We start from the raw sequence: 23622 nt of genomic DNA, 5'->3' as shown, positions 1-23622 counted from the left end.
TTCCCGTCTTGTTTTGCCATCTGCCTCCTTAAATTCATTCTTTCATTTCCGACTAATTATCATTAACATACGCGAGGGTGATATGCATTTTCATAAAAGAGAAATGTTGACCCTCAGTGTTAAAAGAATATAGCACCAGATCTAATTTTATATTTAGTTTTATGTATGTAATTGATTTTATAATTTATTTGGACTATTCCTAGTTAATATTTTTTGTTACGGGGTGAAAACAGTAATTGTTTTGGAACTTAAATTCTATTGTTGAGTTACAAACAAATATAAATTCTTCACTAATTATACAACTTAGGAGGAACAACCACTACTATTCTTTAAGTATCTATTTGGCTCTATTCAAATATATGTCAGCAAAGCAAGCCATTAATTAAATCCAAATAAATTATGAGATTTCTCAAAAGTATTGTTTGCATAACTATATCTGTTAATTTCATCATTTAAACGAATAATTCAGCTTAACCCTTTCAGCAGAAGAAACTGTTAAAAAGAAGGAATTTTTCGAAATATTCAGTTAATTGAATTAGTTATGTTTTAATTGTAATTTCTGTAACTTAAACATCAAACAATGAATAGCTTCAGTACCTATTATTGTGATGATATATAAAGGCCTGATTTTTTGTCCCGAACAGTCAGTCTACAGCCGATTTTCAGACGAGGAACCTGTGTTGGTTGGCTCAACAACAAAGCATCAACTTAACTGTGAAATAAGTGTAACACAAATAGGCCGTGTGTTAAAACAATGACAGTGTCTGTTCAATACGTACCGTATTACTCTGCAAGAACTGTGTGGTTAGGTCTTTACTGCTTATAGATATTCAACAGCAAACTGTTGTAGCAGTATGCTGATGTTTGCCTGCAAACTATTAATGAGGCTTATCAAAAAGTTAACCAACAGCAAACTGGCCATATAAATGTGTAATATTGGGGGGTTGTGAACAGTGAAAGTAAAGAACTGTGAAATGCAACTGTGCACCTGTCAGCTACATCATTTACAGTAGTCAGTGTTGAATATCCAGCCAGTATAAAACACAGTACGTCGGCACCTAGGACTATCAATGAAGAAATAAAGCAGGGGAATGTCACAAAGTGTTCAGTACAAGGAGTTTTTTATTTGAAAATTTTTTGTATTTGTGTCGAGCACTTATGAATGTTTATTTTTTTTGTGATTTGTATTGGTTTTTGTGTGTATATTTTTTGGCGTCATAAGTAAAGTAATTGGATATGGACAAAAAGGTCAAGATCAATAAGTGCTAAAGACAAAATGTCAAGCTAGTAGATTCTGAGGATTTTTTTAAGAATAAGAGGATATAAAGAAGATAAAGCTGGCAGCTGTGCCAGAAAATTTCATTCCAGGTACTAATTTTCACAACTCCTAGATTTTTAAAACAAGTGGAGACAGGATGAGACATGGCATTCTGCTATCTCACTGACCACGCTTATTCACCAGCACTGAAGTTACAAAGACAAGTCAGAGGAATACGAGAAGAAATGATGGTGGAACATATCATGAATGTGTGGACTGTTTGAGTGTTTTGGATGCAAAAGACAGTATAATCAGATCTTTGGATCAGCAGAGATTTAAATTTTAATTGAGCGCTGACATCAGAATTTGCTGAGGCACACACTGGCCGGGTGTAAGTATTGTAGCATGGAAGGCTGATGAGGGCTCAGTGACATGCAGATCACCCAGGCAGGCTTTAGAGTGAGGTATCAGAAGGGTTCTGGAATATTGGTGGAAGAAAAAGTTGGGAAAAAACTGAAGTTAAAACGCAGTTTGTGAGGGCAGACACTCCGCTGCAACAACCAGCTTGACACGTCTCAAGCCCCGAATCCAGGGAGACAAAAAGTTGGCCATACAGAAGTACACATTACTTCTGGAAGGGCTATGACAAAGGTGTCACTGGAGGAACCAACGTAGTGCAAGATATTGTCAAAAGTATAAATATCAGAAAAGTGATGATTTGCCTGACTTCACAGCCAACAGAAATATTATAAACATGGGTCAAAGACCATTGAAGGACAGGACACATTGGATGTTGGCTGAGGCAGGACCTGCGCCTTGTGGCAGTTCCAATTCACTGTTACAGTAAGCTTTGTAATGGTTAATTTTATGTCGACAAAGACCAAATATGAACAGTCACTTAGAGAGTGACTTAAAATGGTGCTGTGAAGTTACAATTTTGACTGTGACAATACCAACAGACTTAGACATTGGTAGCATAAATGAACAAAGCTTTATGTCGTGTAGTTATGTCATCTCCCACCTTGTTATTTGTAAGTTGGACAATATTTATTATCTGTCTCATCTTGGGGAATATAATGTGTCTTTTCACCAAGCAGATTCCAATCTACCCATGAGTTTTGCTTTCCAAGTTCTGTGAGGCAGCAGCAATATTATTGTAACCTGAAATGGGAGTTGCTAGTGAATATAGTTTGAAAGTGGTTCTTGTCTAGCAGAATTAGCATCTACCATACTGTTTCTGTTAATTCTGTGCTGTGACAATAGTATATTTGCATTTTTCTTGTTATCAATGTACACCAAAACAATCCGAGGACATAGGACCTCAACAATATACTGAGTTTTTACCAGAGTAGTGTGTTATTTGTTTCCAAGTTGAGTAGTGTTACGGCAAAAATTAATTAGGTTACCACAGATGGGGTACAGTGTAAGAATGACTACATATCAGATGAGATGGGTAGGATTTAACAAGTTCGGGAAATGTGGCTGGACTACAAAAACACAGAACCAGTCAGGTCTCTGTTATCACTTGACTATGATCCTGTGTTATTTCTCCACTTAGGGATACAGGCAGTTTGCAGGTGTGGTTTTGTGCATTTGCTTTCTATCCATTTAAACTAATGTATTAATAATTAATGACTAAATAAGCAGAGAGATTTCATACACAAATAATATTTAATAATTCAATCAAGAGGGGACAAGAGGGGAAAGAATGTTACAAAGTGTTTCATCAAGTCTAGTTTACCTTGCTCTGTTCTGACATTTTATTATCTGATCACTTATCTCAATATCTATCAATTCAGCATTTCTACGAGGATCAAAAGGAGGAACCACCTAATGGTCTTCCACAGTGAAATAATTTTATAAAATGACATTCTCCTTGCCATCCCCTGTTTGGGTTTCAGTACAATGACTGATAGTACACATGATTTCGATCCATTTAATGACTTCAGATAAGGACAAAACTTCAAATTTCACATCAGATTGGTGGACAAAGTTTTACTTGATAATTCACTCAACACTTTTCATATTGCTGCCCTTACATTAATTTTGGCTTCATTCTACTTTTGACTGCTAACAGGGCATTGGCTTCATTTAAATCTGAAGGATGCTCTAATTATTTTTGTAGCAGTTTTCTAACCTGACTGCTGAATCATAGTGGATCTGTTCCAGCCCTCAGATTTTGCCTGATGGGTGATTCTAAATCATATTACATTATATTCATAGATTTTATTCACTGATATACCACATCATCTTTGCCGGAGATCAATTTTTGATGTTGTCTGCTTGTACAATCTCAAATCAGTTTCTACCATACTAACTAGGCAGAAATATTTTCTCATTCTCCTTCCAGCCAGAAGCAATGGTGAAGAAATTTCTATCCAGAACAATCACAGAATCATCTGAGCCTCTGATTTATGCACTTCACTTAGCTCAAAACAGAGGACTGCAATGGTTCTGGATAAGATCTTACCTACTGGGAGCCATGTTTCCATCCTGTGCAGGAGGCTAGCTATTTTCATGCATTCACAGGAAAAGAAGATGGTTTCTGTCCCCAAGTAAGTAGACATGAACATCGATTTGCACCTGGCTGCATCCAGCACATTCAATAGCCATCATAAGAGCCTCTTTCAAGTCTCGGATGATCCCTTTGGCGAAAATAATAGGTGCACACTGACTTGCCTTCCCCCATCTGCCAGCTGTTTTACTGAGGAATTCCATTACCCGCCTTACACTAGAGCTCCCAACAACCAACATACTCATACTGTTTGCTTTTCTGGACTTCATAAGACAATCTGGGACACACTCAAAAGATGAAGCATCCTACGGCAGTTCAGATGTACTCTTAACAATAGGTGACACCTTATATCCGATACTACTACATAAGGAAATAGCCACAAGGCCTATACCCAACCCACATCTGCCTTCTGTCCAGTTTTCATTGTAGATTGTATTTTATTGGTCCTGTTGTCTACATAGCAGCTTATGCATCAGTCCAGTTCACTTCAAATGCTCAGATGGGGATGAATTCACCAGGCTTGTGCATCCTACATCACTGTGACTTGAAGGTTCCCAGGATATTATGGAGGTACTAGAGATGCCACAGCCTTCATCACACAAGCCTCAATGTTGTTGCAGGCCAAGACACCAGTCTGAAGTCTGTCGATCATTGTCAACACTGCTTCTAAATGTTTCCAGACAGCAGCAAATTCCCCTTGTTTCTGCACACAATTATTACAGGCACTATTCAACTCTCCTACATATCATTTCAATAAAAGCTTCATACTAACAGACATCCTAAAACAAGGCAAAGCTCTCAAAGGAATACCAATTCCTAATAGATGGAAATTGCAACTACTGCAGCACAACTGAAACATTGTGTGGGAAAATTTAGCAATGAAAATAATACCGAAGGCACCAGATCGACTTGGTAAAAAGTGATAAACCAGATGATAGCGACAAAGTCCAAGCTTTACCCTATCCAGTTGAAACCATCAGTAGCACGTGGAAACTAATTCAGAGGACACAATCAAACATTATTTGAGTGCCTAAAATTTGTTGAGATATGGCACACAGCAAGGGACATGATTCAACTGATCAATAGCATGGACATATGCAATATACATGTTTCTAATGCCACAATACCCGAATGGAAACCGTTTCCCAAAGCAAAGTGATTTGCAACAACGTGGCTCATGGCACACACAATTCATAATTAACAGATAGCTTACAGTATCTGGCGTACTCATGGGATTAATACGAGAAAGTAACTCTTTATCTTAAATACAGGCTTACATAAGCAAATTTTCTCAAGATTAAAACATGTAAAGTTTATGATAATATTTTGACATGAAATTGCACGAGGAAAAAAAAGAAGGCAATGTAATATGAATTCTACAAAAGTGTCATCTAAGAAATAAGTCAATGGACAATTTTCTGCAGATTTCCATACAAAAGACTAAAATGTGAAAGAGCTGTAATTTATTAATTATTTTTCAGATGAGCTTGTTATCTGTTATTAGGTGAAACTGTTAAATGCTGAATAAACACCATTAAAAAAATATGTTGAACTATACAACATGAAAAAAGGTCGTAATCCAAACAATTGGAGACTTAAGACGCCAAGGAGGCTGCTACAGAGCTATACTACTAAAATTACAAATTATTAAGTGTGAGAATAAGGAAACAATGATAGACTCCATCCAATGAGCATATGACATAAATCAATCAACCACTGCACTTCTCTGCCCATGGTCAAATTTTAGGTAAGTAATTAAGTTCTACCCATAAAAATCGTGAAAACTGTGCACTGAGAAATTTGTGTAAGGAATGGCGACAAAAATGGTTTGTTATTAACAACTGATAATATGAACCTTGGCGTCATTTGTGCTTCCACTAAAAGTGTGAAAAATATCATTACGAACAGAAAATTGCATACAGAACAGCATGTGTGTGCTTTACAGATGTGGTGAAAATTTCATTGATGTTATGAAGAAGTAAGATTATTATTTGCTGAAAAGTTCCCACGTACAAAGCCACCATGCAGGCAAGCTATCCACAAATTAAATCAAAGTTTCGAGCTGACAGGTTCGTAGCAGACTCGCCACATAATAGCTGCCCAAAATTAGTAACTACTGAAGAAAATCTGCATCTTGTTGCACAGATGTTTGGTAAGTCACCCAAGAAATCTGCAGGAAGAGCTTGTACGGAACTCTAATTTTCTGATAGGCGTTTAAGGAGAATGTTAAAAAAAATTACATCTGATGGCTTAGAAGCCTGGAAGTCATAACTTTTCTCTGACATACAAGAGGCCATGGAGAGACCATGACTGTGGCCTTGTCCACTCTCCTAACAAAGACAGAGTTGCTAATCAAATTTACTATACATTTCCAATCAAAGATTCAGATTGATTGTGAAATTATGAATTGGTTACAGATTGATCAAGTTATGAATTCAAATTCAATAAAATTAATTTATAGGTAAATAAATTAAATCAATTTCCCCTGGCAACCTGAGACTACCAATGGCTTGCCTGAATACATAACTATCAATTGGTGGGGTGGAGAAATTTCCCAGACTGCAGATTAATTATTGCTAATAATTTGCAAGGTGGTGAAATTCTGTAGAGGTACTGAGCCATTACTTTTAAATCTAGTTAATGCTACCTCATTGTGCAACAATACCCGCTTTCATAGAACTGGTGCTACTTCAGTCTCTCCAGCTCTAGAGCTGAGAGGCCTGGCTGTCAAGGGCTGGAACAGATTGTAACCCACTACCCCAGTCAGGTTTGCTATGGGACACTCATTCTGCCAGCAGAACTCCACTGCGGTGAGGTGTTGAGATAAAAAAAAAAAAAAAAAACCAAGTGGCATTCACAGCACATCATTCAGCTGCAGTTCTTTGCTGGAGACCAACTGTGATAGGGGTTGTGCAGATGTCTCACCAGCCTCAGTATCTGTGTGCTTAGCAGCCATCGACCAAAATGTTAGTCTTAGGTATAACAGCTTCTCTATAGAATGCTCCTGGTAATTTTAGTCACAAGTTCCAAGTGACACATCTGTTCCCATGACAATCAATGGGCATCTTTTCTTTATTCATGTTGACACAGTAACCTGAATGACAAGGCCCAAGTAATGGTACAAAAACATCCTCAAACCATCACTGAACCATATCTGACCTGAACTACATCCCCCCCCCCCCCCCCCCCCTCACACTGCAGTTTGAATATCTAAGTGGGCCATAGGTTTGCATCAATTAAATCAATTAAAACATCGTGCAATCGCAACTTGGCAGACCACAATGCACATCTCCCTTCAGATAACATCCAGATTCTGTGTTGTTTGGCCTGTTAAAGATTTGCAGCTTTATATACTACTGTGAGCAATGACCTTTCATGAGATATTTTACTCCAAATAACTACTGCATGCAGTTTCATTCTCAATGATCAATCAGAAGTAGTTGCAATAGAACCATATTCACTGATGGCAGCAATTCTTATAGGATTTGACACAAATTGTCATTGAAAAGGTGTGACTGCCTTCTCCGGTCCTTGTCAAGGTCTTTTTACGGCTACTGCTCATATGCTGTGTTACGTGGCAGTGAATGGTACATCATTCCTTGTACATGCGTTGAAGAGCCTGCAGTGATACATCAAAAACAGAGCAACTAACAGTGTGGGCATGGGCACATCCAAATACAACTATTTTCTGCCACTATGTCACTTCTCCATGTTGGGCCATTTTACTATAATGACTCCATTGCTGCCACTGGCACGAACATACCATTTCACTGTCATGGCTTTTGTCAGAAGTGGAACACACACGGCTGTCTGGTACCAGTTCTACACCATCTACAGAATTCCAAAGAGACCAGTTCTTTTTTAATGGATAACTAGTATTTTACCCAGTGAGCTTAGAAGCATAGCTGAGATTAATATGCTACAGCAAAGTAAACAAAAGCTCTGGAAAATACACCACAAAATTGAATGATTATAAACAGTTTATCAACACACATTCATGAAACCAATGCTCAGACTAACTTCCATCAACTCCCACTTCACTCAAACAAGAGATTAATGTAATAAAACTTTTTGTTCTTGTATTGCTTCCTGTAAGAGTAACTCGCTTCTTCACCAAGTATACCCAAAACAATGCATATGCAAGTTTGGAACCCATAAAATGACTGAAAGCTCATTTGCACAACTTTTTAGTTAGCACCTGGTGACACTTCCCTGAAAAACTACAATATAATGGTTATCATTACACAGCAAAAGAGAAATTCTTATTACCCGAGTGCACCTGTGCGATGATTTCACAAGTGGAGGTTTGTGTAGTTTGATCCATTGTCATCACTTTTGTCATCTTAAGGTTGGCCTTTGTGTGTGTGCAATTTTCACTGCAATAGATCTGCGCAGTTTGATCCCCCATTGACAATTCTGTGACCACAGGATCAGTCTGTGTGTATTTTGCACTGGCAGAGATTTGTAAAATCCGATCTATAGTTGACACCTTTGTGGGAACAGAGTCAGCATCTACTTGTGTGCTTCTTTCAGTGCCAGCGATTCGTGCAGTTTGGTCCATAATTGACAACCTGGTGACTATAGGATCACTCTGGGTGAAACTGCAACAAGTTGATTAAGCAATCAAAGAAGAAATAAAAGAGTATGCAAAACATAAATGGAATGACAAATCATCACACGGTGCAATAATAGTAATAGAAATATTTAAAAGCATAAAGGCACTGCAAAACTCTAAAAAGAAATGTCAAAATATTTTATATAAGTATGTTAAGAGAACTACAAAGCAGCTACACACAAAAAGATTTTGTCCCTGCAAAAATGTCTGTTGGTAATCTCTCTATGTTTCAGAATGCCTCTAAAATTATCCAATCTCTGTATAGGCATAGAATGCACTGTAATTTTCTCACATGTGTCTCTCCTTTAAGGCAACTATAAAGTTGAACCTACTGTTTGCAAGAAACACAAAGTAAACACTGTACTCAATATTTCTTTTTCTGAAATTAACATTAAATTGACAAACTACATCACCTATTCTATCTTATTAATAAGAAAAAACCTAACAATGAAATTTTACATTTGTATCAGGTATTTAAAATGTCCCCCCATGAACCATGGACCTTGCCGTTGGTGGGGAGGCTCGCGTGCCTCAACGATACAGATAGCCGTACCGTAGGTGCAACCACAATGGAAGGGTATCTGTTGAGAGGCCAGACAAACGTGTGGTTCCTGAAGAGGGGCAGCAGCCTTTTCAGTAGTTGCAGGGGCAACAGTCTGGATGATTGACTGATCTGGCATTGTAACACTAACCAAAACGGCCGTGCTGTGCTGGTACTGTGAATGGCTGAAAGCAAGGGGAAACTACAGCCGTAATTTTTCCCGAGGGCATGCAGCTTTACTGTATGATTAAATGATGATGGCGTCCTCTTGGGTAAAATATTCCGGAGGTAAAATAATCCCCCATTCGGAACTCCGGGTGGGTACTACTCAAGAGAACGTCATTATCAGGAGAAAGAAAACTGGTATTCTACGGATCGGAGCGTGGAACATCAGATCCCTTAATCGGGCAGGTAGGTTAGAAAATTTAAAAAGGGAAATGGATAGGTTAAAGTTAGATATAGTGGGAATTAGTGAAGTTCGGTGGCAGGAGGAACAGGACTTCTGGTCAGGTGATTACAGGGTTATAAATACAAAATCAAATAGGGGTAATGCAGGTGTAGGTTTAATAATGAATTAAAAAATAGGTGTACGGGTAAGCTACTACAAACAGCATAGTGAACGCATTATTGTGGCCAAGATAGACACAAAGCCCACGCCTACTACAGTAGTACAAGTTTATATGCCAACTAGCTCTGCAGATGACAAAGAAATTGATGAAATGTATGATGAGATAAAAGAAATTATTCAGGTAGTGAAGGGAGACGAAAATTTAATAGTCATGGGTGACTGGAATTCGTCAGTAGGAAAAGGGAGAGAAGGAAACATAGTAGGTGAATATGGATTGGGGGGAAGAAATGAAAGAGGAAGCCGCCTTGTAGAATTTTGCACAGAGCATAACTTAATCATAGCTAACACTTGGTTCAAGAATCATGAAAGAAGGTTGTATACCTGGAAGAATCCTGGAGATACTAAAAGGTATCAGATGGATTACATAATGGTAAGACAGAGATTTAGGAACCAGATTTTAAATTGTAAGACATTTCCAGGGGCAGATGTGGATTCTGACCACAATCTATTGGTTATGAACTGCAGATTGAAACTGAAGAAACTGCAAAAAGGCGGGAATTTAAGGAGATGGGACCCGGATAAACTGAAAGAACCAGAGGTTGTACAGAGTTTCAGAGAGAGCATAAGGGAACAATTGGCAAGAATGGGGGAAAGAAATACAGTAGAAGAAGAATGGGTAGCTTTGAGGGATGAAGTGGTGAAGGCAGCAGGGGATCAAGTAGGTAAAAAGACGAGGGCTAGTAGAAATTCTTGGGTAACAGAAGAGATACTGAATTTAATTGATGAAAGGAGAAAATATAAAAATGCAGTAAATGAAGCAGGCAAAAAGGAATACAAACGTCTCAAAAATGAGATAGACAGAAAGTGCAAAATGGCTAAGCAGGGATGGCTAGAGGACAAATGTAAGGATGTAGAGGCTTATCTCACTAGGGGTAAGATAGATACTGCCTACAGGAAAATTAAAGAGACCTTTAGAGAAAGGAGAACCACTTGCATGAATATCGAGAGCTTTGATGGAAACCCAGTTCTAAGCAAAGAAGGGAAAGCAGATAGGTGGAAGGAGTATATAGAGGGCCTATACAAGGGCGATGTACTTGAGGACAATATTATGAAAATGGAAGACGCGAATTATTTACAGACGAATGGAAAAACTGATAGAAGCCAACCTCGGGGAAGATCAGTTTGGATTCCATAGAAATGTTGGAACATGTGAGGCAATACTGACCCTACGACTTATCTTAGAAGAAAGATTCAGGAAAGGCAAACCTATGTTTCTAGCATTGTAGACTTAGAGAAAGCTTTTGAAAATGTTGATTGGAATACTCTCTTTCTAATTCTGTAGGTGGCAGGGATAAAATACAGAGAGCGAAAGGCTATTTACAATTTGTACAGAAACCAGATGGCAGTTATAAGAGTCGAGGGGTATGAAAGGGAAGCAGTGGTTGGGAAGGGAGTGAGACAGGGTTGTAGCCTATCCCTGATGTTATTCAATCTGTATATTGAGCAAGCAATAAAGGAAACAAAAGTAAAATTCGGAGTAGGTATTAAAATCCATGGAGAAGAAATAAAAACTTTGAGGTTCGCCGATGACATTGTAATTCTGTCAGAGACAGCAAAGCACTTGGAAGAGCAGTTGAACGGAATGGACAGTGTCTTGAAAGGAGGGTATAAGATGAACATCAACAAAAGCAAAACGAGGATAATGGAATGTAGTCGAATTAAGTTGGGTGATGCTGAGGGAATTAGATTAGGAAATGAGACACTTAATGTAGTAAAGGAGTTTTGCTATTTCGGGAGCAAAATAACTGATGATGGTCGAAGTAGAGAGGGCATAAAATGTAGACTGGCAATGGCAAGAAAAGCGTTTCTTAAGGAGACAAATTTGTTAACATCAAGTACTTATTTAAGTGTCAGGAAGTCGTTTCTGAAAGTATTTGTATGGAGTGTAGCCATGTATGGAAGTGAAACGTGGACGATAAATAGCTTAAACAAGAAGAGAATAGAAGATTTTGAAATGTGGCGCTACAGAAGAATGCTGAAGATTAGATGAGTTGATCACATAACTAATGAGGAGGTATTGAAGAGAATTGGGGAGAAGCGGAGCTTGTGGCACAACTTGACTAGAAGAAGGGACCAGTTGGTAGGATCACCAACTTAGTATTGGAGGGCAGCGTGGAGGGTAAAAATCGTAGAGGGAGACCAAGAGATGAATACACAAAACAGATTCAGAAGGATGTAGGTTGCAGCAGGTACTGGGAGATGAAGAAGCTTGCACAGGATAGAGTAGCATGGAGAGCTGCATCAAACCAGTCTCAGAACTGAAGACCACCACCACCACAACAACAACAACAACAACAACATTTAAAATGTTGTCATGAAGTCATTATCCTTTATAGTTTCTGTTAAATTTGTCACCTAATAATTCTAAAACCATTTTAAAAAATTCAAAATATATTTTAACTCACAGTAATGTCGCCAAGGAGCCTCATAACCGATTTTGTAGTACTTTTCCTATGTCTCAGTGTCTTTTACAATGGCTACAGTATTTTTTAACTACACTGACTAGGACACTGCAAATTCACCATGCAAATTAAGCAATTATATGAAAATGTAATGCCTAACATGCTTCACGCTTACAATGTGCAATTATTTTGAAAAAGATCAGTAACAAGTCATGGTATTCAAAAGCTGTTTAGAAAGAACAACTTCAGCTTCTATTGACAGATAGGAATTTGGTCTATGCACAACTCATCACAGAAGGCAGACAAATGCTCATACACCTTGAGGAAACAGAATTGTTGAGACATTATGGTGGTCAGTCACCAAAGACCACAAGTTATTGGACTAACAACATAACAGGACTGATAGTTAGGTAATGAGAAATAGTGTTACCGAACAGTTTGCATGGTAGTACTAAAGAGCATTTTGTTAGTATAAAGTATGAAGAGTTATGCAACTATTGTTTATTTTGGTTAAAAAGTAGTGAGACAAATTTTTAATTAAGGGTTGCAATTTCTGTTGAGGAAATATTTGTTGACGGCACTTTCAGAGCAGACATACTTGATGATAAAACTAAGGCACTGAATAACAAAGTACATATCAGCTCTCATGGATTTCCAATTAAGTGTTGGAAGCTGGGCAAAACTGTGCTAGGGACCAACATAGAATGAAGACTGTAGTCCAAAATGATTTTGACCTAATAGGTTAGGACTGTTTCACTATACTTAAGGGAACAGCTGAAATTGGCATCAAAGTTTTCATTGCTAGGTTGTAAAATGGCCAGATTTTAATTTAGTTAAAATGCCTATGGACTCAAAAAGTGTAATTGGTTTCTGAATGTAGAAGAATGTTCAGTTATTACATCAGTGATAACTCAATAAAAAATAAAGCAAATACAACTTAAAAAATCATTATCTCAAGGTGAAGCAGACCACATCATGAAAGAAGTCTCAGCATATAGTTCCATAAAAACATGGGAGAACTGCCGTAAGTCAGTAACATCTTGCCACGATATTTCAGCACGAAGTTTTTTGGCCATCTTCAGGTGAGTACAGCTGTAGAAGTACTGGCGAATACGCGCTGAGCTCTGCTATTTCAAGCCAAAGGGGGCTGCATTGCGCACGCACTGCGCATGTACTGTTTAGCGTGTGCGTTCACAACTCCGCGCGCTGCGCCTGGCGCCCTCAGCGATGGAAACTTGGCATTTCGATATCAGATCGATCTTCATCTTTATACCGATAACTACGTTGACTACGAAGTTTCTCTACAACAGGAATCCAAGCGGAATTTAACTGGTAACCGCTATCTCGATTGATAAGAGCCTCGCTGTTTGATAATTTTATTTCTATGGATTCATTTATAATTGAACACCAGAAATTTGATGTTTGAGCCACAATTTTTGTATCATTGTAATTCATAGTGTGGCCAGTAGAAATACAATGTTCAGTGATTGCGGACTTGATGGGTTGGAGAAGGCGAGTATGCCGCTGGTGTTCCACAATACGTTCCTGCACCGTTCTTGTTGTCTGTCAGTTCTCACGTGTTTTTATGGAACAATCAGTACACCGGGAAAGTTTCAAACATCACATCAAGCCAATTATAACCTCACAATGGTCAGATTACACACTTTGCTTAGTGGCAAACTGCTGCCTGTATCAATGGTGTTAATAGATATTTTGATTTCACAGCTTCTTTCATAACACAATCCCAGAAATTGTTACCCAGCATGATGACAGACGTGTCATCGAATGAAATTTTATGTTCATTTTCCAAAATTTGTTCAACACAACTGCTGGATTTTTGAGCTTTCATGTTCAGTCCACTGTTGGTCTATAGTGAACACTATTTGCCTCACATTATACTGAACATAGTCAGTGCTATTTTGCAAGTGCTGGGAAATTCTGAGGCCTACATTGTCTTTCACAAGAATCTTGATTCGGCATATTTTAGCTGGAGGCCTGAAGATCAACTTGATGTTATGTCTCTGCAGGAGCCAGCCTATCTGCCATGTCATTGAACCACAGGATAGAAAAAACACAAGGTTTTTATCCTCTTCTTCGTGGTGTCTTGCTTATAGAAACCTCCTGAAATTGTTTCTGACATTTGTTTGTGATAGCCATTCTCATAGAAGACTTTTCACTGGTGGTTCAGCTCTCGCGACAAGTTTTCAGCATCAGAGGTGGCTTCTGTTTGATGAACTGAGGTCTTCAGAACAATATACTTTGGCCAGGTGCTGGTAGCTAAAAACATGCAAGTATTGGTTGACACAATTGGATTTTTTGTATAAACCGTGGCTCACACCCACTCTGGATTTTCAGAGAATAAGGATATTGAGGAAGGCCAGTGAGCTACATCAAACTCCATCATGAACCTGATGTGGTTATGGGTGCAGCTGGGGTGCTTCAAGAACTCTCCCAGACCACAAATCTATAGTCAGCATAGCAGTGAAAACTAGTCAGGTTTTCAGGAACAGTATCCAAGACTATATAAACTATGGACTGGTTAGCAATGGTTACAGTTAAAAGGCCCTCCATCGCAACACTGTCCATCCAATCGAGCCACTCTACCTCACAAAAAATAATTTTGTGAATGTGTAACTACTTGATACAGCTGGACACACAAGAATATTTTCATGTGTTATATGGATACAAGACCATGCATTCAAACATGTCGAACATTTATCTGTTGATTTCCTATAGCCTAAAATTTCTTCACCAATTTGGGAAAGTTACACTGCAGAGCATGCCAAAATCATCACCAACTAGGAACATACTGCTAGATTACTCAACAAATAGGTTGCTTATAATTTATCTACGCAACACTCTCTTATATGTAAGTAACTCCAAATACAACATAAAACCCGCTGAGCTTTTAGCATAATGTCTAAAATTATTGACACCAACATTAATACTCCTGCCACCGGCATAGTCATAAGTAACGTCTTACTTGACTGTTTTATTTAATGGACTATTATGTCATCTACTTACTGTTTCCTTCTGCATAGATTTGATTCTTTTTGTTATTTTTAAAAATTTTGTGTGAGCTGAGCGAGTGCCCAAGACAACTGGGGTTTGTCCCTCCTGTAATATGCACGGGTGCTAGCTGCACAGGCCAAAAATGTCAAGCTCAATAATGCATCACATAGATACCATTCTTATTTTTAACAATAGTTGTTAACTGTTCTTGAGACTGATTGGAAACTTCATTACAATAATAGTAAGACTTGTTAGTTGGTTCTGTTGAGCAAAAATGAAATAAAGATCGAAAAAAATATATCATCTGTATCACCCCCCCCCCCCCCCCCAACACACACACACACACACACACACACACACACACACACACACACACAAACACTTGGACTTCATTTTATGTCATAGCGAAGGGGAAAAAAGATCTTGATTAAATTTTTTCCCAAGTTAACTTCTCTTTTCTAGAATTGAGCCTTCTATTTGAAAGAAAATCTCAAGAAAGAGAACCATTATATGTGACAACTGTGACAAGATAAAAGAAAAAAGACACTACCTAAAAGAAATTAGGAATATAGAAAACTAATGTTTTCAAACTAACTGATAATTACAGCAGCACAGCAGCAGCAGGTGCCCAGAAGCAAAATTAACTCTCTCTTTGTTAGGCTTTAATAGCTTAAGTAATAATACATATAGCCAACAATGAAAGAGATAAAATAAAAAGAATAGTTAGTAGATTTAAACAAAGAATTGTGTTTGCAGATATCAAATCAAAATGAAGAGTTTAGTCTCAGAAAAGACTATTTAAATAAAGAGACTTAGAGAACCTGTCAGTTGCCTCTGAAGCTTCCAACCGACATAATAGACACATATTTACTGAATTAGATGGTAGTTTAACAAAGTTTGACAAACAACTGGGTGAACTACAACAGTCACTTTATCAGTGAATCAAAAGAAAGATTTCAACAAAATCTGGCTGTGGAAATGAGAAAAGTACATTCAGTACCTCTAGATTCTGTACACGTAACGTAACATACTAAGAGTGGGTTATAGGAAATTACGAAGCAGATGGTAGAGATGGCTAACCGCACACTGTCAAATGTACTGAAGCAACTGCTAGTAAAGATAGTGGAGATATAAACTGTAGGACCTACACTACTGATTCGAAGGAGAAATTTGTTGAATCTGAAAAAATGGTTCAAATGGCTCTGAGCACTTTGGGACTTAAAATCTGAAGTCATCAGAATTAATTAAACCTAAGTAACCTAAGGACATCACACACATCCATGCCCGAGGCAGGATTCGAACCTGTGACCATAGCAATCGTGCGGTTTGGGACTGAAGTGCCTAGAACCGCTCGGCCACCGTGGCTGGCTTTTGAATCTGAAGACAAGGGTGAGTTGAAAGTACTGTGCTCTCATCCAGAATGATAGGGAATGATAACAAGCGGTGGGAGGAATTTTGTCTAGAAAGTGGAAGTCACCTATCCAATAAACACCCATGTTCCATGCCTGAAGGGGAAATACTTCCTATAGTTTTCATGAAAATATTTGAAGGTGCTTTTCCATCGACATGGAATGATGAAAAGAAAAGAAAATTTGGAAAAGGGTATCAAAGGTCAGAAGCTGGAGAATGGGGAGTTCTTAATCTGGAGGAATTCCAGAATTGGAAAGCTTTTAGAAGCACTCTGCAGAGAAATCTGAAGGAGAACAGCAGAAAGTAGCCCCAGAATTACTGGAACTAAATGGGGTGGGCTACAAAAGTATATTAAACAGCACCTAAAAATGGTAAAATTCTGTGATGAATCAGTAAGTGAGAGCCATTTAATGAGAGTAGCAATCGGTACGATGCCCACCTACATAGGGACAAAATGACCAGGAAAGAATAGTCAAGAGTCAGTTCAATTTCAAGTTACTTGCAACAATTTGATTCCTTAATAAAGCTCATGAAGAAGAGAAGTTGAGAGGGAATGGCCAGAATTCACAGTGGAGCCTAAATCCCATCATGGACGGAAAGGAAGCACAAACTGTCACTTTTTTAATGTGTCTGAGAAATAATGTAGGAAGTACAACAAAGCAAGGAAAAGTAATCGGGAACAAGTCTAAGAGGAAGAATCCCCATCTCCCAACTGCAAAAATAAAACAGAGTAATAATAATAATAATAATAATAATATCCACTCACATCTTTTTTAACACGGCTGGTCATGGTATTGTAAACTCACGAGCGTATGCTGCTACTGCTCCTATTTCCTCCAGGTCACCTTTAATGCCATATTCCAATTTGCTAGCCAGGCTGTTTTCTGCTCCTACTACTATAAGCACCTTATCCTCTTCACCAAAATCCCTGCACAAGGCCCTGGAGTTCTCTGTCACCAGCTAAGCTTGGCACTAAGTTTCACGATGCTTGTGATCTAATATCAAATAATGGAAACTCTAGCTTGGAATATCAACAACATTAGGAAAAGGATAGATTTCTACTCACCATAAAGATGACCCACTGAGGTGCAGACAGGCACAACAAAAAGACTCTTACACATTATAGCTTTTGACACACACACACACACACACACACACACACACACACACACACACACACACAAGGAAGCACACCTTATGCACACGTCTGCTACGACCTGCAGTTCCGACCAGAATGTGACTGTCACATGAATAGCAATTTAGAGTGGGGCAAGAAAGGGGGAGGGATAGCAGGGTAAAGGTGGGTGGAGAGAAGAGTGCTGTCTGGCAGAGTGTGCAGAGACTAGATGATGGCTTGATGAGACTACCAGGCATAGCATCAGGAGTCATCCAAGTTGCTCACGAGAATAATACACAGAAGAATGGAAAAGACAGCTGAGGATATATTACATGGTGATCAGTTTTGCTTTAGGAAAGGTAAAGGCACCAAAGAGGCAGTTCTGACTTCGCAGCTGCAAAGACTGAAGAAAAATCAAGACACATTCATTTGATTTGTTGAACTGAAGGACCACAAGCCAACATAACAATTTACTGTACTTTCCTTGCTTATACCAGAACAATTGGCCAATACCTAAGAAACACTCAAATATAACCTTGCTGACCTAGAGAATGTAGTCTGTCTACCATCAGTAATAACTTTATCACTTAAGTACAGTAACTGTGTGAAGCTGGAAAGCTGTAAACATCACTATATGAGGCTAAGAGACAAGTAGGGCACTAACAGCAGGTGCAGAAAACAGCCTAGCCAATCTGTTGAGATGAGTCCCAGAATGAAAGGGCAACAAACAAAAATTCAGTATCAAGCTACATTTTGTAGTACCAGAGCAGAATTCCAGAAGTGTGACTCAAATAATGGAGATGATTCGAATAACAGGTACAGAAAAGTAATATTATTTCACTATTGTGTAGATGGCAAGCTATATTGCCAACTTAAAGGAACTTGACGGAGGTTGTAATGTTTCTCCTGCTGGTTCACTAGACACCATACCCACCACACACACTTCTGGCACCTCATCAGATGGGATTAGAAGATGCCGGTTTGGACACCGTTAGTGTCTCTGCTACCAAGTCCAAACCTACACAGGCATCATAGGACACTAACTCACCTCCTCCTTAATCAGGATGTAAGCCATAAGTAGACATGGTGGTTCTGGAACCAAGATGGTGGGGGAGGAGACCTGACAGTACTGTCGTCTGTCGCCTCCATACAAAAGTGGTGGAAGCAGGGCCACTTAGCTGCAGTATCATGCACAGAACTGCCCTGGTTGGTCCACAGTTCGTGAGGCAGCAGTTGGGCTTGCTTCTTAAAAAGTGTGTGACAGGAGAGACAGTGGGAGGGCAGACTATTGTATCCACAGGCAACCTTTGTTTCTCCCTAATGGTGGCTTGTAGAGGGGTCACAGAATATAATGACAATGAGGCAGGGGCTCTAATGGGGACAGTGGGACTAACGGTTGTTCTGGTTTGCTACGTATGTCTGTGCCTGAATAGCCTGGACGGGGTCCTAATCTGTGATTTGTGTCGTGACCAAAGCCGATTCCTGTGGCAAACCATCTGCTCTTGGCTACTGGCCGCTTCAACAAGGTAATGTTCCTGGTCACAACCACTTGAATGCACCCTGGGACCCAGCCAAAGACGTGAGCCCACACTTCGGAACCCACACAAAGGTACGTTTTGTGTGACAGAAGGCAGGGAACAGATTGTGCCTGTTGCAGAGATGGTTGACATCCATCCCACAAATGGAAAGTTACAGTGGGAATCAACTACCAGTAACAACAGAGCTCTGGAATATGACAGCAAAATCAATGTGAACCCTCTCCAATGGATGCTCATGTTCAGACCACGAGGAAAAGCATTGTGCTGGAACCATCTGGTTTAGAGTGTGACAACAACTATCCTGGGCAATAAATTCTACTGAAGAATTGATTCCAGGTAATTTTTAGTGATGTAGTAAGAAGTGTAGAAAACCTGGAGGACACACATTTGGAAAGAGGACAGGATGATGACTCCTCTTCTTCTGTAGCTAATAATATTACACCATCTGTGGTATTCAGGTAGTCGCGCAAAGAAAAGAACTCCCTGTATGGTGCCTCCACTTGCAAGCCATGTAGTGGACTGGTAAGGAGTATTTTAATTGTGTTTACTTAAACAGAGGGCCCACATTGGCAGGTTCAGCACCATTCATTCTGGGAGCTTCGATCAGTGACCAAAGAAGTTTATCAGTTGTTTGTGGTCCATAATCAAACCAAATTTCGCAACATATAGGTACATGTGAAACTTCCTGATTCCATATATGACTGCAAACACTTCTTTCTTTATTGCTGAGTAATGACAGTGAGTGGCTGTAACTGCCTTTGATGGGAACAAAATAGGCTGCTCTGTGCTATCTGTGTGTTTATGAAATAGTAATGCCTTGATTTCATACTGACAGGTGCTGTTCATTAATATATAACACTCTTAGCATGAGGGTGACTGCAGACACTTTTTAGTTGCTTGCTAGCATGCATGGAACCACACAAATTTGATCTCCTTCCAGTGTTGCTGATTTAGGAGGTGCACAATCTGAGATACCTGTGATATAAATTTAGTGTAATTTACTTTAGCATGTAAGACTGTACTTCTCTTAGGTTCCTCAGTACTGTATATTGACACAAAACACTCTTACTTTTTCTTCTGTGGCTGAAACCCTTATCATTCGGGATGTGGTATAAATGCTTAATGTCCAGCTGAAAAAGGTATACTTACTGTGAAAGGACCACAATTTATTATTTTGTAGGTGGCTGAACAATGCTGGGACATTAGCCATATGTTCCAATCAGACTTCAGTAAGATAATGTCATTCAGATAATTATCACTGTTGGGTATGCTTTGAATCAATTGCTTGAGAAACCTCTGAAATATAGGGGGCACACTAGCCACTCCAAATAGGAAGTAATTATACTATTCTAATCCAAATACTGTATTAAGAAATAGCAGTATCAGTTCAGTATCTGTAGAAAGTTGTAAATATTCATCCATAAGATCAAATTTGGGGGGAACAATACTAGTCCCCAGCTTGTTTTTGTCCGCATCTCCTCAACGTGCAATATTGAATAGAGGTTGATATTCAGTTACATATTTACTTTCATCTTAAAATCCCCACATATATGAATAGAACCATTTCGATTTTTTAAATTGTAGATGGTTCCCACTGATTATCTGATATGTGAGTGACAAGTCCAAGGTCCTGCAATCTATGTAGCTTATAAAACAGTTGAATAACAGTTGGGGTATGATTTCTGCATCTTAACAGTATGATTTTGGCAGCTTAACAGTTTGATTTCTGCAACTTAACAATTCAGTGTCTAGCAACAGTGATTTGGAGGGGCGACTATGAGATATCACTTTGCATTGGTGCCTAATGGTAAACTACGTGTTCCTTACCTGGCACATCTGCCAACATAGCAGCAGACAATTTAATAGCTAATTTACACCATATTGGTGGATTTAAGGATGAGGACTTTTTCCATATTACAAGAAATTGTGGAACCATATGGAAAAGGCTGCGTAGTAAGAACCCTCTTCTTCACCAGTTTATGAGCTCACTAGATGTGTGTTCACCATATTATCTGCTGACTCCTCATATGGATGGAATCAGAAGAAAGATGCAGGTTCAGACACCACTAGTGTTTTTGCTTCCAAGTACAAACCAAATTTGACGTCATAGGATAATGAAGTTCAGTATTGCCTTTATCCATACGCAAAACTGTAACAGTAAGTGGCAAGTGAAGATGAATAACGACAGTTAACTACGAACTCATAATTTACACTGTTGTTTGCTGACACAGAAACAAAACCACTAAAGGAAATGAGACATGATATCAACACTTTGCTCTGTTAACGAGAATAAATAAGGGACTTAAGCTTGAACTGACAGGATAACTATCATCACCAATGTCCACGGTCATGGCAATGCAGTAGCAAAAACTATTTTCACCTCTAGATTCAATCATAGCCTTAGATAAAATCCATCCTAATCTTACAGTCCGATCATTGAAATACGTACCACTATTAATGTAGATTTCAAAATTAAACCATTGAAAAATATGCATCTAAAAATTACAGCAACTGAATACTCACGCTTCCCTTGGATGAACAAGGCACTGCTTAGAAATTTTACGAAACTGAAACAAATGAATACATGTATGTATTAGCTTTATGTTAAATCAAATCATTACATGAATGTACATTATAAGAAGAGTGACATACCGAATGTTCCTTTTCGGAAATTGCTGTAACAAAGGATATCAAGTATGACAACGACTGCTTAGCCTTCACATCAGTAATGTTTTCAACCTGTAAAGCAGAATTCAATTTATATCAAAAACATATCAATCATTAATAAAACAGGACATTCTGATCTGAAATACTAGAAAATATACAGCCCATGACTTCTATAGTGAACAATGAGTGACAAAAACTGACATTACATTACTCAAAAAGAGGAAACAGATGTTATATGTGGAAAGCTACACCACTTGACAAAAACTTAAAGCATCCAAAAGGGAAGGAGGTGACAAAATGAAACTTCATGTGTTGAGCGAGTATGTAATGTTACTGTAGTGATTAGAAAATAGAGTCAAATTTACAAAGAACTTGGCAATAAGAGCCCACTTATCAATACAATGATGCTTTCCCTCTGGCTTGGATGCATGCAGTAATTCAGATGGGAAGAATGTCATAAAGTCATGGTATCCTCTCCTAAGGCAAGTTGGCCCACAATCGTTGTAACTGGTCCTTAATATTTTGGATACTGGCACATGGATAGAATTTATGTCCCACATGTTATTTCAGGAACAGATCTGCAGATCTTTTTGACCATGGAAGCACCTCAACATCACATGGACAGCTCATAAAAAAACTTGTCTCAGGTGGGCGAGCACTGTTCAGTAGGAAAATGGCACCATGATAATGTTGCACAGGTGGTAACACATGATCATGCAGGATGCCTGTAACATACCACTGTGCTATCAGAGTTCCCTCAGTCACTATCACCCGTGGGCTACAGTCACACCCGATGGCTCATTACACCAAGAGTAACACTGCTGTGCTTCTCCAAAACAGTGGAAGAATGGGACCACTTCCCAGGTCACCACCGTACCACCACCATACTCACCAAAGATAGATTACTCATTGCTGAACACAATGAGGTGCCATTCATCAGAAGTTCATGTTTATGATCATGCCACCACTCCAAATACAGCTGTTTGTGCTGTAGTGTTAGCAGCATCCTACCCAATTCCCTAGTCTGGCTGCTGCTAGTCTCTGACCAATGGTGAAGGGCAAGACAATATGTTGCAGCGAGACCACTACTTGTTCTTGGATGGCAAGATGTGAAGGGCTTATGGTGTGCTTGGTGCACAATACAATGATACTCCCTTATGGTGCTCAGACGTGTTCGACCAGAGCTGTGATGGTTCAATTCCATCATGCCCGATTTGAGCGGTCGCACAACTGCACCACTTTAGCCAGTGTGTGCTGACAGTGAAATGTCTATGTCATTCACACCTATCACGATAGTGTTCCGTGGCCACTTCAGCACTGCTGCCTTCTTGTGTGGTCTCAATTTGGTGTAGCATCCAGAAAATTAACATTGGTGAGACAACTTGGACTGTATGCGGACATCTTGCCGGGTGTGTCAATCCAAAGAGAATTGGGATTCATTAACGAATCCTCCAGCCATTATATGATGTCAGAACATTGGCCTGCTCTGTTTTGTCTTATCTATATGCAATGTTTAGGTTGGCAGAAATATGTACAATGGCTACTGGCATCATTATTTGATCATACAAAGTGAATATGCACGTTACGGATTGCACCTATTTCTCATTAGTTAACTTTAAGAGACTCATGTTGTCTTATGTGGCCAATTAGTTGGCCATGCTTGTATGTCAGTTCACTAACATTTACCAGTTTTTATCATTTGCTGTTAAGGTGCATTTGGATTACTGCGGGTTTTCCTCGACCTTTTATCACACTCCTTGTGGGAGCAGTTCGAAATGCATTTGTGGCAACTGTTAACTTGATAAACTATAAGGAAGTGTTGTTTTTGTTTTACGGGCATGTGGACATCATGATATTTCTTTTGGGTTTGTTCTTGTCTTGACCTTGTTTAAGAAATTTTTGAAATGACTGGCAGCCAC

At 39.0% G+C, this 23622-nt stretch overlaps 1 protein-coding gene across 1 annotated transcript in view; it reads right to left on the bottom strand.

Annotated features, from left to right (window-relative positions):
• Nucleotides 1–23622, bottom strand: part of LOC124777198 — a 303378-nt gene that overhangs the window by 86922 nt on the left and 192834 nt on the right. Inside the window, exons 14-16 of the mRNA XM_047252513.1 lie at nucleotides 21689–21775; nucleotides 21560–21603; nucleotides 8043–8374 (exon numbers count right to left, since the gene is read on the bottom strand). Of these exons, the coding sequence (XP_047108469.1) occupies nucleotides 8043–8374; nucleotides 21560–21603; nucleotides 21689–21775 (463 nt within the window). The remainder of the gene's footprint in view (nucleotides 1–8042; nucleotides 8375–21559; nucleotides 21604–21688; nucleotides 21776–23622) is intronic.

This window comes from Schistocerca piceifrons, chromosome 2 (assembly GCF_021461385.2).
Source record: "Schistocerca piceifrons isolate TAMUIC-IGC-003096 chromosome 2, iqSchPice1.1, whole genome shotgun sequence".
NCBI classification, from domain to species: domain Eukaryota; kingdom Metazoa; phylum Arthropoda; class Insecta; order Orthoptera; family Acrididae; genus Schistocerca; species Schistocerca piceifrons.
The sequence above is the reverse complement of the archived record's forward strand: the minus strand, read 5'-3'. Positions and strand labels throughout refer to the sequence as shown.